Below are 25499 nucleotides of genomic sequence, written 5' to 3'. Positions count from 1 at the left end.
GTCCGGTCACGCTATGTGGCCAGTAGGTACCTTGGACGGATTGCTCTAACATGTTCTCTAAGGTCCGGGTCACACTATGTGGCCAGTAGGTACCTGGGACGGATTGCTATAACATGTTCTCTGAGGTCTGGGTCACGCTATGTGGCCAGTAGGTACCTTGGACGGATTGCTATAACATGTTCTCTAAGGCCCGGTCACGCTATGTGGCCAGTAGGTACCTGGGGCGGATTGCTATAACACGTTCTCATATGACTGATGACCTTGATATATCTGGGGTTAAATTGGCCCTGGGCTACTATGAGTAAAAATATTTAAGGGCCTTCTTATTTTGACTCTAGACCTGGGTTTATTAATATCCTATACCCTGCAACCTTTTCCATACCTGCCAACTTTTTTAAAATTTTCATGAATTTACGAATAGAATGTGTGTATGTACACCCTAGAGAAACAATAACACTCATAAATGGCATCCTTTGAGCTGTTCCTTCGGGTAAAATCATCAGATCTTAGAAAATAGGAATGGTTTAGAAAATTCACCTATTGAAAATGTTCAATATTTAGCTAAATAGCTATAGGGAGAGTTGGCTAGCATGCTTTTGCTTACTAGGCATGAAAAGATGAACACAATCAGGCTACCAGGGTTTGACTCCTCCTACTCCTCCAGTAAAACCTATATCTAGTTAATATTAAGGCTATTTCTCGGAGTGTTTGGGGTCTGTACACAGATTTGTGCTTGTCCTAGAACAGTTTGGTTAGAAAAGGGCCTCTTTATACCTTAGACAGTCCACTTTCCCTGGATTTTGATCCTTGACCTGACAGGTACTTTAGTTCTAAAGATGCTAAAATGTTTATTACACTCTAGGTACCTGATGAAATGTTTTGCCAAAGTTGAAAATGGAGAAAAGCTACCTGGATTTGTATCCTATCTCAACACAGACCTGTCTGCCAAATCGTGTATGAAGTCTGATGTCGCTCTTGACTGTCTGGTCCAGGCATACGAGCACAGAGCAGCCAGGTAAGGTTTCTAAATATAAGCATATTTTTGTTCGATTTTTCCTTTCTTAGTTTCATAGATTGAAAATTGACTACGTTACATTGTAGAATTATGGCAATTTTCTTTTTACTATTTGCCCCTGAAGTTTGTCTAGTAGGGGAAAACCCCTGCATTCAATACAATACTTGCCTTTTTCTAAACCAATTTAAACTGACATGAATTTTGTTGAACAACAAAATTATAGCAGACCACTATCTCCCATGGGATCAAGCAGATTTTTTTTTCTTCAAATTCTACAATTAATGTAAGTTCTACCAAAAGGTATCATATCATGCAAAAATAAATGTTTATCAGTGAGCACGCATCCTTCGTTAAAAATATTAAAACAAGTAATAATGTCAAGCTTTAATGTGTCTTAATTGTAATGACATGGTTTATGTTGCTCCTTAAGATTGGTGCAGGTTGCGGCCAGGAACATCAAGAGGCTGGTTGTGGAGGAAGGTCAGAGTCAGCAACAAGCTTGGAACAATACAGCACAACAGTTAGTGTGGGCATCACGGGTAGGTTTTATCAGCGTGTGATCACAGTTCGTGTGGACATCACGGGTAGGTTTTTTCAGCGTGTGATCACAGTTAGTGTGGGCATCACGGGTAGGTTTTATAAGTGTGTGATCACAGTTAGTGTGGGCATCATGGGTAGGTTTATCAGTGTGTGATCACAGTTAGTTTGGGCATCACGGGTAGGTTTTATCAGTGTGTGAGCACAGTTAGTGTGGGCTTCACGGGTAGGTTTAATCAGTGTGTGATTACAGTTAGTGTGGGCATCACGGGTAGGTTTTATAAGTGTGTGATCACAGTTAGTGTGGGCATCATGGGTAGGTTTTATCAGTGTGTGATCACAGTTAGAGTGGGCATCACGGGTAGGTTTTATCAGTGTGTGGTCACAGTTAGTGTGGGCATCACAGGTAGGTTTTATCAGTGTCTGATCACAGTTAGTGTGGGCATCACGGGTAGGTTTAATCAGTGTGTGATCACAGTTAGTGTGGGCATCCCGGGTAGGTTTTATCAGCGTGTGATCACAGTTCGTGTGGGCATCACGGGTAGGTTTTATCAGCGTGTGATCACAGTTAGTGTGGGCATCACGGGGAGGGTTTATCAGTGTGTGATCACAGTTAGTGTGGGCATCACGGGTAGGTTTATCAGTGTGTGATCACAGTTAGTTTGGGCATCACGGGTAGGTTTTATCAGTGAGTGCTTCTAACAGACCTTGTGAGAAAAACAGGTTGTTTACCAGAACATTTTTAGGGTGACTGTGGGATAAATACAGTTCAACTTGTACAGAAAATCCTGTTAGTGATGTAAAATTTGTACATGTGTGTTCTTGTTATAAATATTTTTGATACCAATCCAGTTCTGATTAGCTGTGTACATATTCATAACACAGACCTTCCATAGTAGAAAATGAACATTTTGGGAGAATGCTATAATGACTAAAGTTTGATATACTTGAAAACAGATACTCATTCATAGGATAAAATGTGGGGTTTTTTTGTAATTATTTTTTTCCCAGATTTTTTTTATGCAATGTAAAGTACATTTGTAATACTGGTAGCTGAAAATCTCACACACACTCATCTCACTTCCACTTTCACACAAACAATTATTGATTGTCATTTTCATTTTCAAATGTTTTCATTTGCATTGCATTTGTATAAGGAAAGCAGAAATGGAAAGGTTAAAAATATTTTGATGTCTTATGGCTAGGAAAAATGGATACAAAACAACTCATATACCAATCTAATTAAAACTAGATCTCTCATTACACTACGTTACGTTAGTTAGATTGCTCATATGCTAGTGACCAATAATATTACATATTATAACTGTAAACAGTATTCTCAAAATAAAGTTCAGCAAATTGAGGATTCAAGAGATATTAATTTTATTACTTCCCTAAGAATCAGCTGCTGCAAGGGTTGGTTTCTCCGTTATAATGTTTGATATGATTGGGATTTCTATTTCACAGGCTCACTGTCACACCTATGTTGTCAAGGCGTTTGTTGCCATGGTAACAGAGAGTAACTTAGACGACCAGGTGCTGAACGTCCTAACATCTCTATGTAAACTCTACGCTGTACATGGCGTTATGGAACACCTTGGAGAATTTATACAGGTAAACTTAGCTTATGAATCAAATCATTTATTATCAAACTAGAGTCAAACTCTTTATCATGTCTTTAGTTTGGTGAAACCTTTCACTTTCTCATCTTACAAGCCAAAGATTCATCGGTTTACCTGATCCAAATCTTTGCAAGTCCATCAATATAATTAGTTTGAAATGAATGAATGTTACTTAGTCCCCCATCGATTCCAAAGGGATCATATATATAGGCTTGTACTTTGTCTGTCCATCCTACCGAATGCCCGTCCGTCCGATTTCCGTCCGTCCAAATAGACTTTCGGGGTATATCTTCTGACAGTTTTAATTTGAGTAATCAGATTTGGTTTGCATGTAAATCTTGGAATGACAGAGTGTCAAGTATAAAAAGTAGGTCACTGTGACATGGTTTGACCTTTGACCTCATCCTTTGAAAAAGTTTGTCTGGAGTATATCTTCTACACTGGAGTAACCAGGTTTGGTATGTAAGTATGTCTTAGTTTCTGGAGTGAAGCTCAGTCAACAAAAACATCATCACACATTGGGGACTATGGATTGACTTGCAATATTTTGCCTTGTTACCACAATATTTTGCCTTGTTACCACAATTTTTTGCCTTGTTACCACAATACTTTGCCTTGTTACCACAATATTTTGCCTTGTTACCACAATATTTTGCCTTGTTATCATAATACTTTGCCTTGTTAAAATTATTGTATGCAGCAGAATAAAAAGTTGATTTGAATATCTCATTGAGTAGATAAATCTACCAAATTAATGTTTTCGAAATTTCAACCAATGAAAAGGTACGTTAAAAAGCTTCACCAAACAAATTTAGTTAAGATAAAGACCGTATTTGTGTTGACAGGACGGATACCTGAGTACCAGCCAGGTGGAGGCTGTGACAGGTAAACTAATGGCACTCATGAAGGAGATACGTCACAACGCCGTCGCTCTCGTGGACGCCTTCGACTACCCCGACGCTCTCCTCAGCTCGTGTCTCGGTCGCTACGACGGCAATGTGTACCAGGCCCTGTACGACTACGCTAAGTCATCTCCCCTTAATCAGAAAGATGTAAGTTGATGGAAATGATCAGAATGTGTTGCTGTATAGGTCAGCCAGTTTACAAATCAGTATACACCCACTGTATGCCTCGTTTTGATATGACAAAGTCAGATATTTGCATTGCTGTTCTGGTCTAAATTCTTTTAGTTTAGTTTTCATCCAGTACCATAAACAGTCTAATACATGCAAAACTGGATATTTGAATGGCAGCATGCATATGTTTGGTAGCTGCTGTATAACAATTTTTCTATAGGAATATTTTAGCGGAAATAAAATCTTTGCAAGCTATGAGCACTATATATATATATAGACTAAGTATATATTTCTAAGTGCCAAGGCCCACTTGCATAAAACATCTCAACCCTTGAGATTTCCTTAAGTCTTAAGATTTCCAATAGACAATACATTGCTTGAGATTTTCCTTAACTTNGTGAGCATCACAGGTAGGTTTTATCAGTGTGTGATCACAGTTAGTGTGGGCATCATGGGTAGGTTTATCAGTGTGTGATCACAGTTAGTGTGGGCATCACGGGTAGGTTTTATCAGTGTGTGATCACAGTTAGTGTGGGCATCACGGGTAGGTTTTATCAGTGTGTGATCACAGTTAGTGTGGGCATCACGGGTAGGTATTATCAGTGTGTGATCACAGTTAGTGTGGGCATCATGGGTAGGTTTATCAGTGTGTGATCACAGTTAGTGTGGGCATCACGGGTATGTTTTATCAGTGTGTGATCACAGTTAGTGTGGGCATCACGGGTAGGTTTATCAGTGTGTGATCACAGTTAGTTTGGGCATCACGGGTAGGTTTTATCAGTGAGTGCTTCTAACAGACCTTGTGAGAAAAACAGGTTGTTTACCAGAACATTTTTAGGGTGACTGTGGGATAAATACAGTTCAACTTGTACAGAAAATCCTGTTAGTGATGTAAAATTTGTACATGTGTGTTCTTGTTATAAATATTTTTGATACCAATCCAGTTCTGATTAGCTGTGTACATATTCATAACACAGACCTTCCATAGTAGAAAATGAACATTTTGGGAGAATGCTATAATGACTAAAGTTTGATATACTTGAAAACAGATACTCATTCATAGGATAAAATGTGGGGTTTTTTTGTAATTATTTTTTTCCCAGATTTTTTTTATGCAATGTAAAGTACATTTGTAATACTGGTAGCTGAAAATCTCACACACACTCATCTCACTTCCACTTTCACACAAACAATTATTGATTGTCATTTTCATTTTCAAATGTTTTCATTTGCATTGCATTTGTATAAGGAAAGCAGAAATGGAAAGGTTAAAAATATTTTGATGTCTTATGGCTAGGAAAAATGGATACAAAACAACTCATATACCAATCTAATTAAAACTAGATCTCTCATTACACTACGTTACGTTAGTTAGATTGCTCATATGCTAGTGACCAATAATATTACATATTATAACTGTAAACAGTATTCTCAAAATAAAGTTCAGCAAATTGAGGATTCAAGAGATATTAATTTTATTACTTCCCTAAGAATCAGCTGCTGCAAGGGTTGGTTTCTCCGTTATAATGTTTGATATGATTGGGATTTCTATTTCACAGGCTCACTGTCACACCTATGTTGTCAAGGCGTTTGTTGCCATGGTAACAGAGAGTAACTTAGACGACCAGGTGCTGAACGTCCTAACATCTCTATGTAAACTCTACGCTGTACATGGCGTTATGGAACACCTTGGAGAATTTATACAGGTAAACTTAGCTTATGAATCAAATCATTTATTATCAAACTAGAGTCAAACTCTTTATCATGTCTTTAGTTTGGTGAAACCTTTCACTTTCTCATCTTACAAGCCAAAGATTCATCGGTTTACCTGATCCAAATCTTTGCAAGTCCATCAATATAATTAGTTTGAAATGAATGAATGTTACTTAGTCCCCCATCGATTCCAAAGGGATCATATATATAGGCTTGTACTTTGTCTGTCCATCCTACCGAATGCCCGTCCGTCCGATTTCCGTCCGTCCAAATAGACTTTCGGGGTATATCTTCTGACAGTTTTAATTTGAGTAATCAGATTTGGTTTGCATGTAAATCTTGGAATGACAGAGTGTCAAGTATAAAAAGTAGGTCACTGTGACATGGTTTGACCTTTGACCTCATCCTTTGAAAAAGTTTGTCTGGAGTATATCTTCTACACTGGAGTAACCAGGTTTGGTATGTAAGTATGTCTTAGTTTCTGGAGTGAAGCTCAGTCAACAAAAACATCATCACACATTGGGGACTATGGATTGACTTGCAATATTTTGCCTTGTTACCACAATATTTTGCCTTGTTACCACAATTTTTTGCCTTGTTACCACAATACTTTGCCTTGTTACCACAATATTTTGCCTTGTTACCACAATATTTTGCCTTGTTATCATAATACTTTGCCTTGTTAAAATTATTGTATGCAGCAGAATAAAAAGTTGATTTGAATATCTCATTGAGTAGATAAATCTACCAAATTAATGTTTTCGAAATTTCAACCAATGAAAAGGTACGTTAAAAAGCTTCACCAAACAAATTTAGTTAAGATAAAGACCGTATTTGTGTTGACAGGACGGATACCTGAGTACCAGCCAGGTGGAGGCTGTGACAGGTAAACTAATGGCACTCATGAAGGAGATACGTCACAACGCCGTCGCTCTCGTGGACGCCTTCGACTACCCCGACGCTCTCCTCAGCTCGTGTCTCGGTCGCTACGACGGCAATGTGTACCAGGCCCTGTACGACTACGCTAAGTCATCTCCCCTTAATCAGAAAGATGTAAGTTGATGGAAATGATCAGAATGTGTTGCTGTATAGGTCAGCCAGTTTACAAATCAGTATACACCCACTGTATGCCTCGTTTTGATATGACAAAGTCAGATATTTGCATTGCTGTTCTGGTCTAAATTCTTTTAGTTTAGTTTTCATCCAGTACCATAAACAGTCTAATACATGCAAAACTGGATATTTGAATGGCAGCATGCATATGTTTGGTAGCTGCTGTATAACAATTTTTCTATAGGAATATTTTAGCGGAAATAAAATCTTTGCAAGCTATGAGCACTATATATATATATAGACTAAGTATATATTTCTAAGTGCCAAGGCCCACTTGCATAAAACATCTCAACCCTTGAGATTTCCTTAAGTCTTAAGATTTCCAATAGACAATACATTGCTTGAGATTTTCCTTAACTTTGAGATGTTTTATACAAGTGGGCCCAGGCACAGGAGAGCTTTGATGTTTAGTATACAGATTAACAGAGGTTCTAAACAAGTGTATGTGCTGTTATTCTCTCACAGAAGTATTTTGGTTATCACATTATGAACATAAATAACGAAATCAATTAAAACAAAGTTTACACCTAACTAGTATAACACAAGCCTGAGTCGAGTCTAGAATTTACAAGTTATTTAGTTCCCCTGGACTCCTGTGTCAAAAATAAAAATAAAATCTTAAAATGGAACGGTCTGCTTGCTAGCTGGCTAAGCGGGATGTATTTGAAAATTAAAGTACTTTCTTAAATTCAGATATAACTATCTATAAGTACATATTTAATGGAAAATAGCTTCAGCAATCATATAATTTTTTATCAGAAATATATTTTCAAAACAATTACGGGTATGTATATTTGATATTAATTTTTTTTACACTGTAACCTGTGAATTACACTTAGGATTATAAATCAGTTAAGTCGCCGTACTAGAGGGAATAGTTAATGTTAGGCATCGAAATTTGTTTGAGGAGGCATTCATATCAACTGTCACAATGGTTAAGTGTTTAAGTTGCACAACATGTGGTATCACATCAGAGTTTGAGTGTCTTACCTCTTATTGGGTGGTCGGGTGGTGCAGTGGATAGCGCACATGCGTTTCACAAAGGCGGCCAGGGTTCGATTCCCCGATCGGAAGTGACAAGGTTGGGGTCACCTGCCTAACCACGCAGGTTTTCTCCGGGTACTCCGGTTTCCTCCCACATTAAGACCCCCACACGCTAACATCCGGGCCAACAAGAGTGATTAATATAAGTTGAAATGACTTGTTTCATAATTGTTGTAAAATAAATTAAGTTTATATTTATATATTAAAAAATTAAAAAGGTATTCAAAGAAATATTCAATAGATCACCCTCCTCTGGTCTGTCTGAGGCAAGTAGACACATTATACTCTTGTCAAAAGACAATATGGTTTTTTAATCTGGGCAATGCTGTGTCCCTGGATTTGTTTTAAATATTTATTTGTTCAGTATATTGTTCAGAACCAAATATTGTGTTGTAATTGTATCCAAAAGTTTATTATTCTTTATTACGGTATCATTTAAAAAGTGTTTCTCAGTTTGTTTATTAAAGACCCAGACCCCTGTTGAAAAATTTGCGAAAAATTCTATTTAAAACGCCAAGCAGTACCTGAAAACTCGCTTCTAACCACTTCACCATCATATTTGAAATATGACAATGATGTTTCTTACAGGTGCTGGATTCATACGAGAAATACTTGAAGCCAATGAGAGGTGACACCAGCAATTTTGCCCATCCTTTGAGAGCGTCAAAACTTTGATGTCACAGCATCAAGCTAGATTTCATGAATAGAAGTCATACTGAACAGGTTTTAGATATTGAAAGATCAAAGATTATATAGTTATTCATATTGGATAAAAATCTGTAGCCCAGAACATATTGTTAAGGTGCAATAATCAGGGACAGCTGTCATAGCAAGATACATTGAGGTCTATAGTAAAGGTAGGTTTTTGTGCGTGGAAACTTCTCAGACTATTCCTCTGTTGAGACATTGATGTGCTTGCTGTCTCTGGTGAAGTTAGAATTTTTTCGTGGAAGGACATTTTTTCAACTTTCCTAATGTTAAGATATTGGTATTGAAAATGCTGCTGGCATATTTTAGTTCAAAGTGATTTATTATGTTGGGGCTGGCCGTCATATTTTTGAGCTGATTTGGTATGAAGGAGAGGACTGTGTTGCAATCTCAATCATTTAATATATAATATTCGGTGAGAGATCAAATAAGTAGAAAATTCCATAATTATCCAATCAGTATGTATATTGAACAATATCTGCATTGGAGCTGATGACAAGTTGACGACTCGGACATTTTCTACACATCAGTGCAGAAACTTATACATGGGATTGCCTTTCTCCCCTTTGCATTCCAACATGTATTAAAAATGCATGCACTAACAGGACCCAATGAAGTGGTGGAGCCCTCTTGCCACCGGCAACAGGTGCAGAAGGCAGGCTACAATCAAGTTTCGCCCTTCTGGAATTGTATGGGAGAAAAGTCTTAACACAATGTGAATAAAGTTATTTTTTATAATCTAGCTTTATATGTCGGAATATATTCAAGTTTTGTGTTCATAGATAAATACAATTAAACAGAATATGTGGATAAACTTAAACTTGCCATTCCAATCCGCTTTTTATGCATTTTTTTGTCTATGTTGATGTCTTCCCGTTTCTTTTTTTTTGTATTTCACAAACATACATATCACATAACGTATGTACAAGACATTTAGTTCATAAAATTGACCGGTACATGTTGTAAAACGGGTTGATTTAAATTATAGGTATTTGTTTTATAAATAGATTGATTTTTGATCGAATTATGTAAATGAATACAATTAAAACATCTCGGGTAATACCTGTATCTGGTCATGATTAAAAGCATTCAAATAATCATAATTAGGATCTGTCCATGAATCATTCTTGTTCATGTTTATTCCTGGGACAAGATTACCAATATCAGTATGCTGTGTTTATGTGATGTTGATTTTGATTTTGTTTTGTCAATGTTGTTTTCGAGCAGTATTGATATTGTGCTGAAATTGTTCAATTTTAAGTTAACAAATTTTATGAACTTTTACTTACATCATTATTTGTGTCCACTGTTGTTTTCGGTCATTCTATGAAAAAGTTATATAAATGACACAGAAATGAATCTGTATACAGTAATTATCACTAGAGAAGTTATGCCCTCAAATTATACCGAAGAAGTAATGCCCTCAAATTTACATTCCACCTGTGTTTTTAAACCTGAAATTAGCATAAGGCTGTGTTAAATATGTTAAATATATATAAATAATACGACAAGTGGTGCCTTTAAATGTTTGTATTAAACAGGTGTTTCCTACAAAATTAATGTATATAACATTGTAAAGAATTAGAAGAGAATAGGCAAACCCTGATGTATAGCCTAGCCACATCCGCCCAGCCCCCACTAATGGTTGGTCAGCTATCCTACAATTGCTGTATGGCCACATTTTTTTCAGTTATCCAAATCTGTCTACTGATAATTGATGTCAAGTTTCCTGGAAGCGGTATAGTGTTAATACCCCCACCCCCTATTTGTTTCTATGTGATCCTTTCAGGACTTGTCTAATGTTAGACAACAATTTCACCATTTATATCCATGTTGTTAATGTTTTATACATTTCAGAACATGCCGATGATATGCAATCTGTGATATAATATATATTGAATTTATTGTACATGTATTTTAATTATATTGACAATGATTATGAATAATAATTAATAAATCAGAATGTTGAAACTCCCGTCATTGTTGATTTTAGATTTTTATAAAATTGCTAAATGATCACGTATTTGAGACTGTTCTTATATCTTATTATACCCCCACAAGGAAGTTTGAGGTTAAACTGGAATCACCATGTCTGTTGTCTGTAATATCTTGTCTGGACAACTCCTCTAAAAACAGTTTTAAATATATGATAACAATCCCTCTACTGTTGTGCATCCTGGTTTTTTTTTAATTCTAACCCCCTTTTTACGGAGTTATGGCCCTTTGTTGAATAATCATTATCCGGACAACTCCTCCAAAACTACTGGGCCGATTTCAACTGTGTTTGTTGACAGTGTCATAACATATAAGAAAGTTACAAGAAAGTTGGTTTTAGCAAAGAATCCATTCTTGAGCATGATAACGGTTCTATAAATACGGGCTCCATGTAGGCATCTCCCCCTTCCCCAGTCATTGACCTACCACGTTGTCTTAGCTCTCATCTGGTGTCTAATGAACAGCCTGACCGTCCAATTAACTAATCAGATAATTGATTGGTTAAACATAATGAACAAGCATGACGAACGAAAGTCGATACGGTTCGCCAGGGCTGACCTGAAATAAAACCCCTATTGAGTGTCTGACAATATTTCGTTTAAATGTAAAGTTATTGAAACGTAACGAGTCAACGTTATAAAATTATCCTATATGTTTAGTACTTAAGTACAAATGGAAAGAAAATAAGAAAAGCAATGGTTAAGTATATGTTTTTATTATTTCTCGAAAGCGATTTTATAAATGTGTACTTTCATACCAGAGCAACTACCGGTAGACATATCGGAGAGTTCGACAGACACGCCCTTCCACCGATACATTGGTACAATGCAACAACTAAATAACTTGTGTGTAGAATTATGGGTGTCGAAGGTTAAACAGGACATTATATACGCTTTCATCCCTAACCTCTTCCATTGCTGCAAAAATCCAACCTAAGAACCTTGCAATAATGGTCTTAACTAATTCTGTATGTTTGAAGGAGCACCATCTTTCCAGTCACTGGTTCGACCGAGAATTCACAAGGGATAACAATCAAGTGTCTGAATTATTTTGTTCGTAACATTTAACTGCAAATCAACTAGAATTTATCTCCATTACGCACTGTGATCTTTTATGAACTTCTTGTATAAAACGAGATTTTGTCAAAAATCTGGCTTTACCACAGAATGAGCTGGAGATCGTCACAATCATTTAGATGGCATTAAACTAGACTGCTCAAGGAATGTCGTATGAACTGACGCTACATAAACTTCATTACTATAACTATAACTGTATACCTATACTCAAGATACCCAATAATAATGAATTCAAAATGTAACCTTACGTATTGAATGGATTTTAAAACATTCATGTCGGTATGAACGCAAATCGGTTACATCCATTGATTAACCCCTAGCGGCATCATGCGATATGGATGAAACTGATTTGCGTTCAATCCGCTATAACTATCTTTTAAACAATCCGTGCAATCCATATACCACACATTCTGCCGAGTAGGTATTGTTACCAGCAGTATCAACATTTGTACATTTTCACAACGTCTTCTGATCATAGTAGTCAGAATAAAAGGTAGGTTTTATACCGGTAATAATTATATATCCAACTTATGGGAATTGATTATGATCCAATATCCAATCTCGTGCGTTTATTTTCAAATATAATTTATAATTTACTAACTACTCGGTACTGAATGTTATAAACCAACCCCCAATTGCTCCAATACATTTGATAACCTCCCCCCTCCCCCCTCCCCCCTTACTCCAATACATTTACGTTCAATAATCCAATAAGTTCAAGACAGATATACGAGATTATGATCCGTCCCAGCCCAATCCCCAACCAAACAATAATAGTTATCTTTTTGGACAAAAATAACTTTTGTGTAAAAATCCAGTCTCCACACACTTCAGGTGGCCTCAACACACGGTACATGATGATCACGTGATCACTAATTGTGTACAGGCACTTCAGTATGTGTTCTTATTCTCATTGCAAACGCGCAAATCATAACACTCTTTGTGTTTGCTTGTTTTTATTCTATGTATTCTAATAACGTTATATTCAATATGTGTGTCCTATCTGTTGATTCAATTGTGATAGCATTTATCAAGTTCGTGGAACACAATGTATTTTGATAGCTAAAATTCAACAATAATTCACAACCATTAAAATGAAAAATAAAATATCAAAATATTGAAAATCTTCGTGCGGATAAATTCATTGGAGTCACTCCCAAATGTTTGAACGGGTTTTCTAGAACGTCCGAGGGGCTGTCGGAAATTTCCCGTAGCTCGTGCATGTCCTCCATATCTAGTGTCATCTCCTCCAGCATGTCCTTGTGAGCGTCACAGCTCCTCTGGAGCTTGAGTTGATGGATGTCGTGACGTAGGGACAGCAGCGTCCTCGCCAACGCCTGGTCCTGTGACCGCATCTCCTCCTGAAATCAGCATTATCGCTATAGTCAATTACATCTAATACAGAGTGTAACACCATATTATTACAGTTTTACAGAGGAGTGTAACACCATATTATTACAGTTTTACAGAGGAGTGTAACACCATATTATTACAGTTTTACAGAGGAGTGTAACACCATATTATTACAGTTTTACAGAGGAGTGTAACACCATATTATTACAGTTTTACAGAGGAGTGTAACACCATATTATTACAGTTTTACAGAGGAGTGTAACACCATATTATTACAGTTTTACAGAGGAGTGTAACACCATATTATTACAGTTTTACAGATTGAAACACCATATTATTACAGTTTTACAGAGGAGTGTAACACCATATTATTACAGTTTTACAGATTGAAACACCATATTATTACAGTTTCACAGAGGAGTGTAACACCATATTATAACAGTTTTACAGAGGAGTGTAACACCATATTATTAGTTTTACAGAGGAGTATAACACCATATTATTACAGTTTTACAGATTGAAACACCATATTATTCGAGTTTTACAGAGTGTAACACGCTATTATTACAGTTTTACAGATGAGTGTAACACCATATTATTACAGTTTTACAGAGGAGTGTAACACCATATTATTACATTTTTACAGATTGAAACACCATATTATTACAGTTTTACAGAGGAGTATAACACCATATTATTACAGTTTTACAGAGGAGTGTAACACCATATTATTAGATTTACAGAGGAGTGTAACACCATATTATTACAGTTTTATAGAGGAGAGTAACACCATATTATTACAGTTTTACAGAGGAGTGTAACAGCATATTATTACAGTTTTATAGAGGAGTGTAACACCATATCATTACAGTTTTACAGATTGAAACACCATATTATTACAGTTTTACACAGGAGTGTAACACCATATTATTACAGTTTCACAGAGGAATATATATAAATTTGAAATCCGTTTCCATATCATACGAGATTAACAAAACATAGCATTGTTATTTTGTTTTTCGTTTGAAGACTCTTTAAACTTAAAATAACCCTTGATTCGTTTTAATCTCACATGAAACGCTAACTTTAGGAAATTCTATATACATGCATCATATATATTCAAGGGGCTTTGTAGATTATCACAAATTTAGTTCTTGGTAACTTGCCCTCACATCATGTCTTCTGAAATTACAAAACCTCTGAGTATTTCTGCCGACATACATTGAGTAACTGAACGATATTTATTGAAGGAAGGGTAAATTGTGTTGACAAAATAATCGTGCCGCTGTCACACATCCGACGTAGATATAGCAACAAGAGTTAATTCCCTTCCATTGCAAATTGGGAATTTTGAAATGTTCCGTCACTGATTAAATTCACCATTACCCTGGATTGGTACAGCTTAAAAAGTTAATACCGTTTTAGAAACTTGAGATGTGCTGTATCTCCAAAATGTGTGTTTTTTTTTTATATTAGAACTCTGAAATTAAATTAAATTAGAACTTCGAATGTACTGTATTTCATATTTAAACTTTGCAACGTACCGTTTGTAATACCTGGTATTAAAACTTCGAGATTGCAGAATGTAATATTAAAACTTTGATATTGTTTTCTATATTGTCGAAGTGTCGTTAGGAACATATCTCGCTAAATCTCCTCACACTTACCAGTTCTGTCCTCAGCCATCCCAGTGCGTCATTTATTCGTTCTTTTCGTTCATCTGTAAGTTTATCACTGTCGTTTCCATTTTCGTCGAAATCTAATTTTAAATCCGGTTTAGATCTTCGCCGTGGACGATCTAAGTATTTTTCCCGCCATTCCACATAACTAGCTCTCCTCGTACCTAGTCTGAGCCTCGTGGCGGTTAACTTCAAACGACTGAGATCAGAATCACTTCCGGTTAAATTGTTCACCGGAGACGTATTATTTGATGCACTTCCGTTTCCGTTATCGTCATGTACGTCACATCCGGTTATGGTGATCAGAGGAGTCCCTACCAGCGACGAACTACTACAATCTTTGCTGTTCTCGTTATTGTTATCGTCGTTGTTTTCTGAGATACTGTCTAACGAGGGTCGGTGGTAGTCTCTCATCTTGTAGTCATGGAACTCCTGATCATCGTGGAACAGGACGGTCGGGGGAAGCACTTGCATCTGTCCTTTCATGTGTGTCCGTCCACTCGTCCGTATCAACTACCACAGGACTATATCAGTATCTGATACTCGATCTGTAAACAAACCAAGATAACGCACTTGAAGGATTTTATCAATAATCAAATATACATGATATTCTACTAGTTTTATTTTTTCTTCTTCTCCGCAACGAGGATTTAGGTGTACTCTTAAATCAAGCTACTTTGTAGAGATGTTTGCGTGTAGACTTTACTTGTTTGCACTACTCCTCCTAATGCACAACACCGATTTTAATGAAGCTTCGAATTCGCTAACATATTTCACCATGTGATCATGACCGCCATGTTGTTTCATGATAACGAATTTTAGCGAAGCTTCACTAACATCTTACCTGCAATAAGAAGTGGTGAATAAGTATACTACAATGCTGGTTCAACCCATTTATCTCATATAAGAAAAGCACATTTTGGTGTTAGGGGTTATGCTTGGGTATTGTTTTCTTTTTGTGGTGAAATTGTTAATGATTAGCGATATTAGCAAATCATGGGTTAATGTAAAATAACTAAAGATAGTTTTTTTTTAAAAATCTAGACACACTCCGGAGACCATATTCTCTCCTTTTGCTCAGACCAATTATCGTAACGCCCAAAATCTGTACTGAAATATGCATCCGGGTGTCGTCTAAATCGACACAAACCTCGCCGTAGCCGGTCAGAAGCCTGAGTTACAGACAGTAGAGTGAAGGGTACGATAAACCAATTAATGTATACCGAAGGAACAATTTCGATCCTTTATTTTATTAAATTATATTTTACTTATATCTACATGTATATATAAAATTTCATTTATGTTTTATATTACAACAATTGTATAACAAGTTATTACAACTTATATTAATCACTCTTATGGCCCGGATGTTGGCGCGGGGCGGGGGGTCTGAATGTAGAAGGCAACCGGAGTACTCGGAGAAAACCCACGTCAACTGGTTGGGCAAGCTTATAAAGTGACCCCATACCTTTTCACGTCCAATCGGGGAATCAGACACCGCCTACCTTGGTGAAAGGCGAGTGCATTACCCACTGCGCCACCCGACCACCCATATACAATGCATACATTACATTCACTCTCCCGAACTAAAACATACTTATCATAGTTTAATCTGCCCCCGTAATACGTGCCAAAGTAAAGATACACGTACATCATCTTATTCAAACGTAACTCGCTGTCAGTAGGAACCAACATTCCAACCCTCGACATGCTCCTGTAATTAAAGCTAATTACCACCTAATTATTGTCCCTGACTATAAACGTCGGTACTGTATCGATACGTCGGTAATTATTACTCCGGGATAAATTACCTGAACTTGGTTCAGTTACCTACAAATGATATTGAACGTCGGCACGAATATCCCCAGACATCATAAATAGATACAGATCTATATACAGCTAACATTCAAATATAAGTTACCGACCGACTTACACAATGTATATCTCTCCTAACGTTACACACACTACTTTAGATGTGCACTCTTTGTATGGACTCGGTAGGTTTAAATACGGCATAGCTACGAAAGAGGTTTACTCCTCACTTACAGTTTTGTTTAAAAACACATTTTTTTTTAAAGTTAAGTAAATAATACAAAACAAGAAAGAATATGCAATGCAAATTAAATATTTATTCCTGTTCTATGACAAAAAATAGTTCTCGTTGAATTTTATAAAATCAGAAGTTGGGATAATGCTTCCCCAAACCCTCATATTTATACCCCCAATGATTGTATAAACGAGTTCCATATTTATTGAAAGTTGATATGAGCCTCTTAAATGTCCTCTATTGCCCTATTTGGGATCTTTATCTTTCTTTATACAACTAACTACCTTTATTTCCTAGCGCTTTGCTTGGCAACACCTCACTTTTTGCCTTAATGTTGAGCGTTCGCCCAGATGAGGAAGGCAATGGGCTCTGTCCCCAAGCTGGGACATAACAAAGTCCTTAAAAATGGTAGTTGTTATTCCCTGCTTAACGTTGAGCATTTAGGGGAATGACAACAAGTGGTTCAACCATTGTCAGTATAATGTGACCGGGCGGAATGCTGTGCTGGGTGCCTTCGGCATGGTATCGACATCAGATCCGCGTTATTACAAGGAGGCAAGCACACCAACATACCCTGTTTCCTCACACACTCAAGCACGCATACACTACACACATGGAGGCACGTCCTTAAATAACGTTAGCTGTTAATAGGACGTTAAACAAAACCATACTCAGCTAAACTGTAACAAATTGTCAGGTTCCTGCACACAACAAGAAAGTAATATTAAAATGAGAGAAATGGTTAGGGGGAATATTTGACACTTAAAGTATTATTTGTGTACCTCATGGCGGGACAGAGATACATTAGTTTCTATCACATGATCCTTTTGCGAGATTTGACTTAATCCCAGCATAGAGTGACTTCGCGTGCGGCAGATTTCCTCTTCCCGTTCAAGACCACATGCCGAGATTTGAGCCTCAGGGACAAATTCTACTTGGCGATGATGGTCATCCGTGTTCATCAAAGGCTGATAAATAAATTGTTACGGTCAATCAAAGCCGATAGAGGTTATAAACCTTCCTGATCTATTGATTGTATCCATTATCTACAGACTTTAACGAATCTGTTATAAAGCTTATCGCCCGTGGTATTAACGTAGCACTCATCAGGTGAGATCTAAGCTTGGGATTGTTATTATCTGTTTAACCGTGCACTTTACAAAGCCAGGAGGCTTCCGATTGTTCAAATGGTAACTGTTGTGTTTAGTCAAAGTTTATTGGACAGAGAAAATTCGAGCATTCGTCCAGAAACCACTTCACTGCTTGTGCCTCTCTCAAACCTCCAATAATAGTGTTGTCCTAATACCCAGTCACCAGTAATAGCGTTGTCCTAATACCAAGTCACCAGTAATAGCGTTGTCCTAATACCCAGCCACCAGTAATAGTGTTGTCCTAATACCTAGCCACCGGTAATAGTGTTGTCCTGAAACCCAGCCACCAGTAATAGTGTTGTCCTAATACCCAGCCACCAGTAATAGTGTTGTCCTAATACCCAGCCACCAGTAATAGTGTTGTCCTAATACCCAGCCACCAGTAATAGTGTTGTCCTAATACCCAGCCACCAGTAATAGTGTTGTCCTAATACCCAGCCACCAGTAATAGTGTTGTCCTAATACCCAGCCACCAGTAATAGTGTTGTCCTAATACCCAGCCACCAGTAATAGTGTTGTCCTAATACCCAGCCACCAGTAATAGTGTTGTCCTAATACCCAGCCACCAGTAATAGTGTTGTCCTAATACCCAGCCACCAGTAATAGTGTTGTCCTAATACCCAGCCACCAGTAATAGTGTTGTCCTAATACCCAGCCACCAGTAATAGTGTTGTCCTAATACCCAGCCACCAGTAATAGTGTTGTCCTAATACCCAGCCACCAGTAATAGTGTTGTCCTAATACCCAGCCACCAGTAATAGTGTTGTCCTAATACCCAGCCACCAGTAATAGTGTTGTCCTAATACCCAGCCACCAGTAATAGTGTTGTCCTAATACCCAGCCACCAGTAATAGTGTTGTCCTAATACCCAGCCACCAGTAATAGTGTTGTCCTAATACCCAGCCACCAGTAATAGTGTTGTCCTAATACCCAGCCACCAGTAATAGTGTTGTCCTAATACCCAGCCACCAGTAATAGTGTTGTCCTAATACCCAGCCACCAGTAATAGTGTTGTCCTAATACCCAGCCACCAGTAATAGTGTTGTCCTAATACCCAGCCACCAGTAATAGTGTTGTCCTAATACCCAGCCACCAGTAATAGTGTTGTCCTAATACCCAGCCACCAGTAATAGTGTTGTCCTAATACCCAGCCACCAGTAATAGTGTTGTCCTAATACCCAGCCACCAGTAATAGTGTTGTCCTAATACCCAGCCACCAGTAATAGTGTTGTCCTAATACCCAGCCACCAGTAATAGTGTTGTCCTAATACCCAGCCACCAGTAATAGTGTTGTCCTAATACCCAGCCACCAGTAATAGTGTTGTCCTAATACCCAGCCACCAGTAATAGTGTTGTCCTAATACCCAGCCACCAGTAATAGTGTTGTCCTAATACCCAGCCACCAGTAATAGTGTTGTCCTAATACCCAGCCACCAGTAATAGTGTTGTCCTAATACCCAGCCACCAGTAATAGTGTTGTCCTAATACCCAGCCACCAGTAATAGTGTTGTCCTAATACCCAGCCACCAGTAATAGTGTTGTCCTAATACCCAGCCACCAGTAATAGTGTTGTCCTAATACCCAGCCACCAGTAATAGTGTTGTCCTAATACCCAGCCACCAGTAATAGTGTTGTCCTAATACCCAGCCACCAGTAATAGTGTTGTCCTAATACCCAGCCACCAGTAATAGTGTTGTCCTAATACCCAGCCACCAGTAATAGTGTTGTCCTAATACCCAGCCACCAGTAATAGTGTTGTCCTAATACCCAGCCACCAGTAATAGTGTTGTCCTAATACCCAGCCACCAGTAATAGTGTTGTCCTAATACCCAGCCACCAGTAATAGTGTTGTCCTAATACCCAGCCACCAGTAATAGTGTTGTCCTAATACCCAGCCACCAGTAATAGTGTTGTCCTAATACCCAGCCACCAGTAATAGTGTTGTCCTAATACCCAGCCACCAGTAATAGTGTTGTCCTAATACCCAGCCACCAGTAATAGTGTTGTCCTAATACCCAGCCACCAGTAATAGTGTTGTCCTAATACCCAGACTCCAGTAATAGTGTTGTCTTAATACCCAGCCACCAGTAATAGTGTTGTCCTAATACCCAGACACCAGTAATTGTGCTGTCCTAACCCCCAGCCACCAGTAATAGTGTTGTCCTAACCAGTAAAAGTGTTGTCCTAATACCCAGCCACCAGTTATAGGGTTGTCCTAATACCTAGCCATCAGTAATAGTGTTGTACTAATATCCAGACACCAGTAATTGTTCCTAATACCCAGCCACCAGTAAAAGTGTTGTCCTAATACCCAGCCACCAGCAATAGTGCTGTCCTAATACCCAGACTCCAGTAATAGTGTTGTCTTAATAACCAGCCACCAGTAATAGTGTTGTCCCAATACCCAGCCACCAGTAATAGTGCTGTCCTAATACCCAGCGACCAGTAATAGCGTTGTCCTAATACCCAGCCACCAGTTATAGTGTTGTCCTAATACCTAGCCATCAGTAATAGTGTTGTCCTAATATCCAGACACCAGTAATTGTGCTGTCCTAACACCCAGCCACCAGTAATAGTGTTGTCTTAATACCCAGCCACCATTAATAGTGCTGTCCTAATACCCAGCCACCAGTAATAGCGTTGTCCCAATACCCAGCCACCAGTAATAGCGGTGTCCTAATCCCCAGCCACCAGTAATAGTGTTGTCCTAACACCCAGCCACCAGTAATAGTGTTGTCCTAATACCAAGTCACCAGTAATAGCGTTGTCCTAATACCCAGTCGCCAGTAATAGTGTTGTCCCACTATCAAGCCATCAGCAATGTATTTGTCACACAATTGAACCACTTTGGCTACTCTCTCAAACCTCCAATAATAGTGTTGTCCTAATACCCAGTCACCAGTAGTAGCGTTGTCCTAATACCCAGTCACCAGTAAAAGTGTTGTCCCACTATCAAGCCATCAGCAATGTATTTGTCACACAATTGAACCACTTTGGCTACTCTCTCAAACCTCCAATAATAGTGTTGTCCTAATACCCAGTCACCGGTAATAGCGTTGTCCTAATACCCAGTCACCAGTAAAAGTGTTGTCCCACTATCAAGCCATCAGCAATGTATTTGTCACACAATTGAACCACTTTGGCTACTCTCTCAAACCTCCAATAATAGTGTTGTCCTAATACCCAGTCACCAGTAATAGCGTTGTCCTAATACCCAACCACCAGTAATAGTGTTGTCCTAATACCCAGTCACCAGTAATAGCGTTGTCCTAATACCCAGTCACCAGTAATAGTGTTGTCCCACTATCAAGCCATCAGCAATGTATTTGTCACACAATTGAACCACTTTGGCTAATTTGCTAAGAACGAATGTTAGATATTTCGGTAAAAACAATGACAATGATGTATAGAAACCTTAGTATTATATATTTGTCATACAATACAGCTTACCAATACACTGTGGCTGATAGAGATACGAGTCATACAAGGCAAAGCGATAAGGAAAGGGTGCTTTATTAGGATGTCATGGTAACGGATCATAACAGACAAAATCCCTAACAGGAGACGCATTCTGGATCCCTCCCCAGTTTCTTTATCCCCGATGAAATACGCATGTGAGCAGACACACGAAACACATCTTCGGAATATCCTGAACTTGACAATGCCGCGTCTTTGCAAACAATATTTTAAATGCTGCGTTGTTGTTTTAATTTCTGTCTATAGAACACATTGATATTCGTATGTCCTGTATACAGAATGTATATATAGTCTGTAGTAGGAAAACTGGAGATGTCACACAGAAATTAAAATAAACACTCCGTCAGCTATTGTCCTTTTGTAATTTTACACAAGAGTACACACTGGAAAGGGTAACTCTCCTTGAATGATGGAAACACACAATTCCAAACCCGTAGAGTACAGTTTGTATGTCCAGTTTACGCTACTGTGGAATTGTATACATTAAAATTCGTATCCTAGGGGTTTGATATTATACGGCGCCAATAAAAGTTTGGTCTGTGTAATACTCGTACGCTGTGCTAACTAAACTATGTTACTCGACACATCAGCTTAAATGTTTGTCACAATAAAATGATTGTAAGTCTGGCGTGTTCGGACATTGTACGTGATGTACGTCTACCTACATGCGCGATGATATTTGTTTCGGTCAGTAAATCACTGGTCAAGCTTGACCACAAACAACAATTTATACACATATTGTGGTAATTTAAATCCAAATATGATTGACCGTTCAAGTCTTCAATCTACAAATTACGTATCTTATTTTCTACATCAGTGGATATCCATCCATATTTATGTTATTATATCTTAAGTCCTTGAACGTCCGGTAGTCCCGCACTTAATGTGAGGACGAGCAGACAGTGGACAATTGTATCTCCCTATGATGATGGTTTCTTTACATATCCATTGAATCGTTTTAGACAAGTTGATAAATATATTATATACACCGACAGCTATAAATTAAACTTATGGGTTGAACTTCTACATTTAACACCAACAAACCAGCGTTTTTGTATAATCATGTGAAAATGCATGTCGATTTCCATAAAACTAAGATTGGAAAACGAAGGGGATTTAAGTAGCATTCTATGCATGCTGTTTTATTAACCTAATACTCATGACTGGCATATAAGAAGCTGTTTTGTTCACCTTTCGAACCTTAGATGTTTATAACAAGCAAAGGGTATACTCCCCGAAAAGAATTTCCTGTACTTGGACCAAATTTGTTGCAAGGTCACAAAACCTAACCAAAACATGTTACGATGTACATGTACAGATTATTGACAGGGGGTGGTCAGTTTAAGGTCCGAACATGTCCCTAGACATCAGTTCGTTTGATCAACTGTCCCATTTAACATTCCCACTGGAGTTACGTACGCCTGCTTCACACTGGGAGATAAACTGAAGTAGTTTTTCAAAGTTCGGGTAAACGATTAACACCTGTTGCATTGTAATGGTACCCGTGGAGTGGTTTTGGACGAAGATCACATATATATTCCTTGTTACTGCGTTGTTCAAAATATACTCCTTGATTGGCCCGTGATACCTGTATGTATTTTACATCTTTGGATACCAAATATTGATTTTGCATCGCTCCCCGCGTTCATTTAATGAAGTGCAAACGTAAAGAAACGATTAGTTTGTATCTAAAGAACTTGTTGAAGTGACATTACCTTGTATTTCACCTGTACGACAGGTTGGCGTTAGGCACATCACACAACAAACACATAACTTGACCAATGGTTCTTTATATAGGTACTATAATCAACACTCGTGTTGATTTTAGTACGTTTTTGAGCTACATTATCAACGCTTTGTTTTTCTTGGCATTTGCAAAAGTGTTTGTCTATATTGTTCTGTACTATGACGTACTTGATCACGTCGTTCCTATCAGGAACGGGAACGCAAAATCTGGGTAAAGATTGCCAATTTGAATGTCAATCTTGATCTGAGGTTTAAAAATGAGAATGTCATCAATATTATACGGCTGTCAAATTTATGAAAATGTATTTCGTGCATTCTTATGTAACCCAATGAACTTGGACGTAATACTCTCTTACTTATTTACTACCTTCTCCCGAAGAAAGAGTGCTAGTATAGGATTTCTCTGATACTGATTATCTACATATTCTAGTGCTGTATTCTTTTGAGCAGTTCTTTACCACAGCAATTCTCTCTGGAGAGGTTATGAATAGGTAGGCACTATAACAACTCCTTGAAGCAAGACTTAAGCAGCAGGTTTCCCTCTGGAGGAGGTTTCAGTTCATTGATAGGTACCGTACAGCTTGGAGCAAAACCATAATAGCTCAGTCCCTTCAGGAGAAGGTGTCATTATGGAAAGTTGTAAAGGGTCTGCTAAATACTGTGATCGGTTGTTAAGGGAGAATTACCGTACACTCGTATTTTAATTTGCTCTTCGTTTCAGGTTTTGGTTTAGAAATGTTGACAACAGACTCATAAAACCGATTTAAAATAGAAGACCCTTTACCCCTTCCTAACAAATCCACTCTCACGAGGTCATTACATACACAGCCCTAATCTCCCACAGTCATTGGCTATAGCACAATGGCCCAAACAGGTGTCAAATAGATCGTATAGTCTCTGCCAAAGCGTCGTTTTTAAATAATAAGTATTCAAGCAAACTAAATTGTTATTTACACGTTCCAAATAGATAATGTAGCTACCTCGTTCCCATTTCTTATACAACCCTTGTTTCTGGTAGATAATTTCGCTACCTCGTTCCCATTTCTTACACAACCCTTGTTTCTGGTAGATAATTTCGCCACTTTGATGTTGAACACCACTTTCTGCCCAGTTTGTGATCCAGCGGGTGGATAATGAGACAACTGGACTAGTGATGGGTGGATAATGAGACAACTGGACTAGTGATGGGTGGATAATGAGACAACTGGACCAGTACTTAGGATTGCTGAGTAGTAGGATAACTACTTAGGTGGCTAGAAAATAGGACCAATACATTAGGGTTGGTAAGCTAGTGGGACAACAGGACTTGGTGAAATAGATTTTACTCCCTAGCCTATCCATACATTATTACGTTGAATTTGGAAACAAGTATTATGAATGCCTTTGTATAAATCTTTTCAAAAAGACAACTGTAGTAAATAACTGTTTTTTAGACAAAAGCATCCCACTGTGTTTTAAATATAAAAAATAACAATAGAAATAGGCTGACTTCTCAACAGAAGGAATGGTATATTCGAAGGCTATCTATACCCAGTGAAAATTAATTGACAGTAATTTATTGTCACAAACTCAAGTGCTACTCACTACTCAGTGAGGGAATTACCAATAACGTGCGCGTGTGTTCTCGTATGGGCAGACACAGTTATGATAAATCAGGGGAGTACGGGACCCCGCCAATAACGGCGTAGTAAAATATAATTCACGCGAATGTCTAAAAACTTTTAATTTAATTTACCGTGATGGAGTTCTTTCTTAGTTGATGCTAAGCCCGAAGTGTAAAAAGAAAATGGTGATTACGAATGTACGATCACTGCCCGATCACTGTAAGATCACTGCCCGATCACTGTAAGATCACTGCCCGATCACTGCCCGATCACAGGCTTTATACCCAGTCAGGGACATCTAATTGGACGTCTCAGACCCAGAGTTGTTTTAGTAATTCACTGTGTTCGGATGTTTGCCATAATGATCAGTTTGCTCGAGTTATAGAACGAAAACATGAGGGTGAACGTTGAGCATACAATTGTAGAGAGTGTTCATTAGAACAAACAGTTGACTCGAGAGTCAGTTATACAAGTTTAAAGATTAACTTTGTTTTTAACATAAAACATTTATTGAAAACTTATTTTGGGAACTTTTGAAAACGT

At 37.9% G+C, this 25499-nt stretch overlaps 3 protein-coding genes across 5 annotated transcripts in view; 2 read left to right on the top strand and 1 right to left on the bottom strand.

Annotated features, from left to right (window-relative positions):
* The window catches only part of LOC110466158 (peroxisomal acyl-coenzyme A oxidase 1-like), an 18422-nt gene extending 13986 nt beyond the window's left edge, over positions 1-4436 (top strand). The window contains exons 10-13 of the mRNA XM_021522505.1: positions 863-1015; positions 1446-1554; positions 3020-3166; positions 4020-4436. Of these exons, the coding sequence (XP_021378180.1) occupies positions 863-1015; positions 1446-1554; positions 3020-3166; positions 4020-4235 (625 nt within the window). The 3' untranslated portion in view covers positions 4236-4436. The remainder of the gene's footprint in view (positions 1-862; positions 1016-1445; positions 1555-3019; positions 3167-4019) is intronic.
* Positions 4437-4737: 301 nt separating this feature from the next.
* On the top strand, positions 4738-10753 carry LOC110466159 (peroxisomal acyl-coenzyme A oxidase 1-like). Its single transcript, XM_021522506.1, has 4 exons — positions 4738-4749; positions 5810-5956; positions 6810-7016; positions 8709-10753. Exons 2-4 carry the CDS (start codon positions 5849-5851, stop codon positions 8793-8795), a joined length of 402 nt encoding a protein of 133 aa, XP_021378181.1. The 5' UTR covers positions 4738-4749; positions 5810-5848; the 3' UTR covers positions 8796-10753.
* A 773-nt stretch (positions 10754-11526) lies between these two features.
* The window catches only part of LOC110466155 (protein FAM167A-like), a 59267-nt gene continuing 45294 nt past the window's right edge, over positions 11527-25499 (bottom strand). For all 3 annotated transcript variants that reach the window (XM_021522503.1, XM_021522501.1, XM_021522502.1), the window contains 2 exons: positions 14920-15479; positions 11527-13260 (listed from right to left, as the gene is read on the bottom strand). In XM_021522503.1, coding sequence (XP_021378178.1) covers positions 13009-13260; positions 14920-15417 — 750 coding nt within the window. In that variant the 5' untranslated portion in view covers positions 15418-15479 and the 3' untranslated portion in view covers positions 11527-13008. The remainder of the gene's footprint in view (positions 13261-14919; positions 15480-25499) is intronic.

This window comes from Mizuhopecten yessoensis, unplaced genomic scaffold (assembly GCF_002113885.1).
Source record: "Mizuhopecten yessoensis strain PY_sf001 unplaced genomic scaffold, ASM211388v2 scaffold11121, whole genome shotgun sequence".
NCBI classification, from domain to species: Eukaryota; Metazoa; Mollusca; class Bivalvia; order Pectinida; family Pectinidae; genus Mizuhopecten; species Mizuhopecten yessoensis.
Note: the sequence above shows the minus strand (reverse complement) of the source record. Positions and strands in the feature narration are given on the sequence as shown.

Bases quoted from the DNA above. Each gene is read 5' to 3' on its own strand.
- LOC110466159 (XM_021522506.1), top strand. From the start codon at position 5,849: ATGGTAACAGAGAGTAACTTAGACGACCAGGTGCTGAACGTCCTAACA. The intron at 5,957-6,809 runs GTAAACTTAGCT...TTGTGTTGACAG, and splicing joins ACCTTGGAGAATTTATACAG to GACGGATACCTGAGTACCAG. The intron at 7,017-8,708 runs GTAAGTTGATGG...TGTTTCTTACAG, and splicing joins CTCCCCTTAATCAGAAAGAT to GTGCTGGATTCATACGAGAA.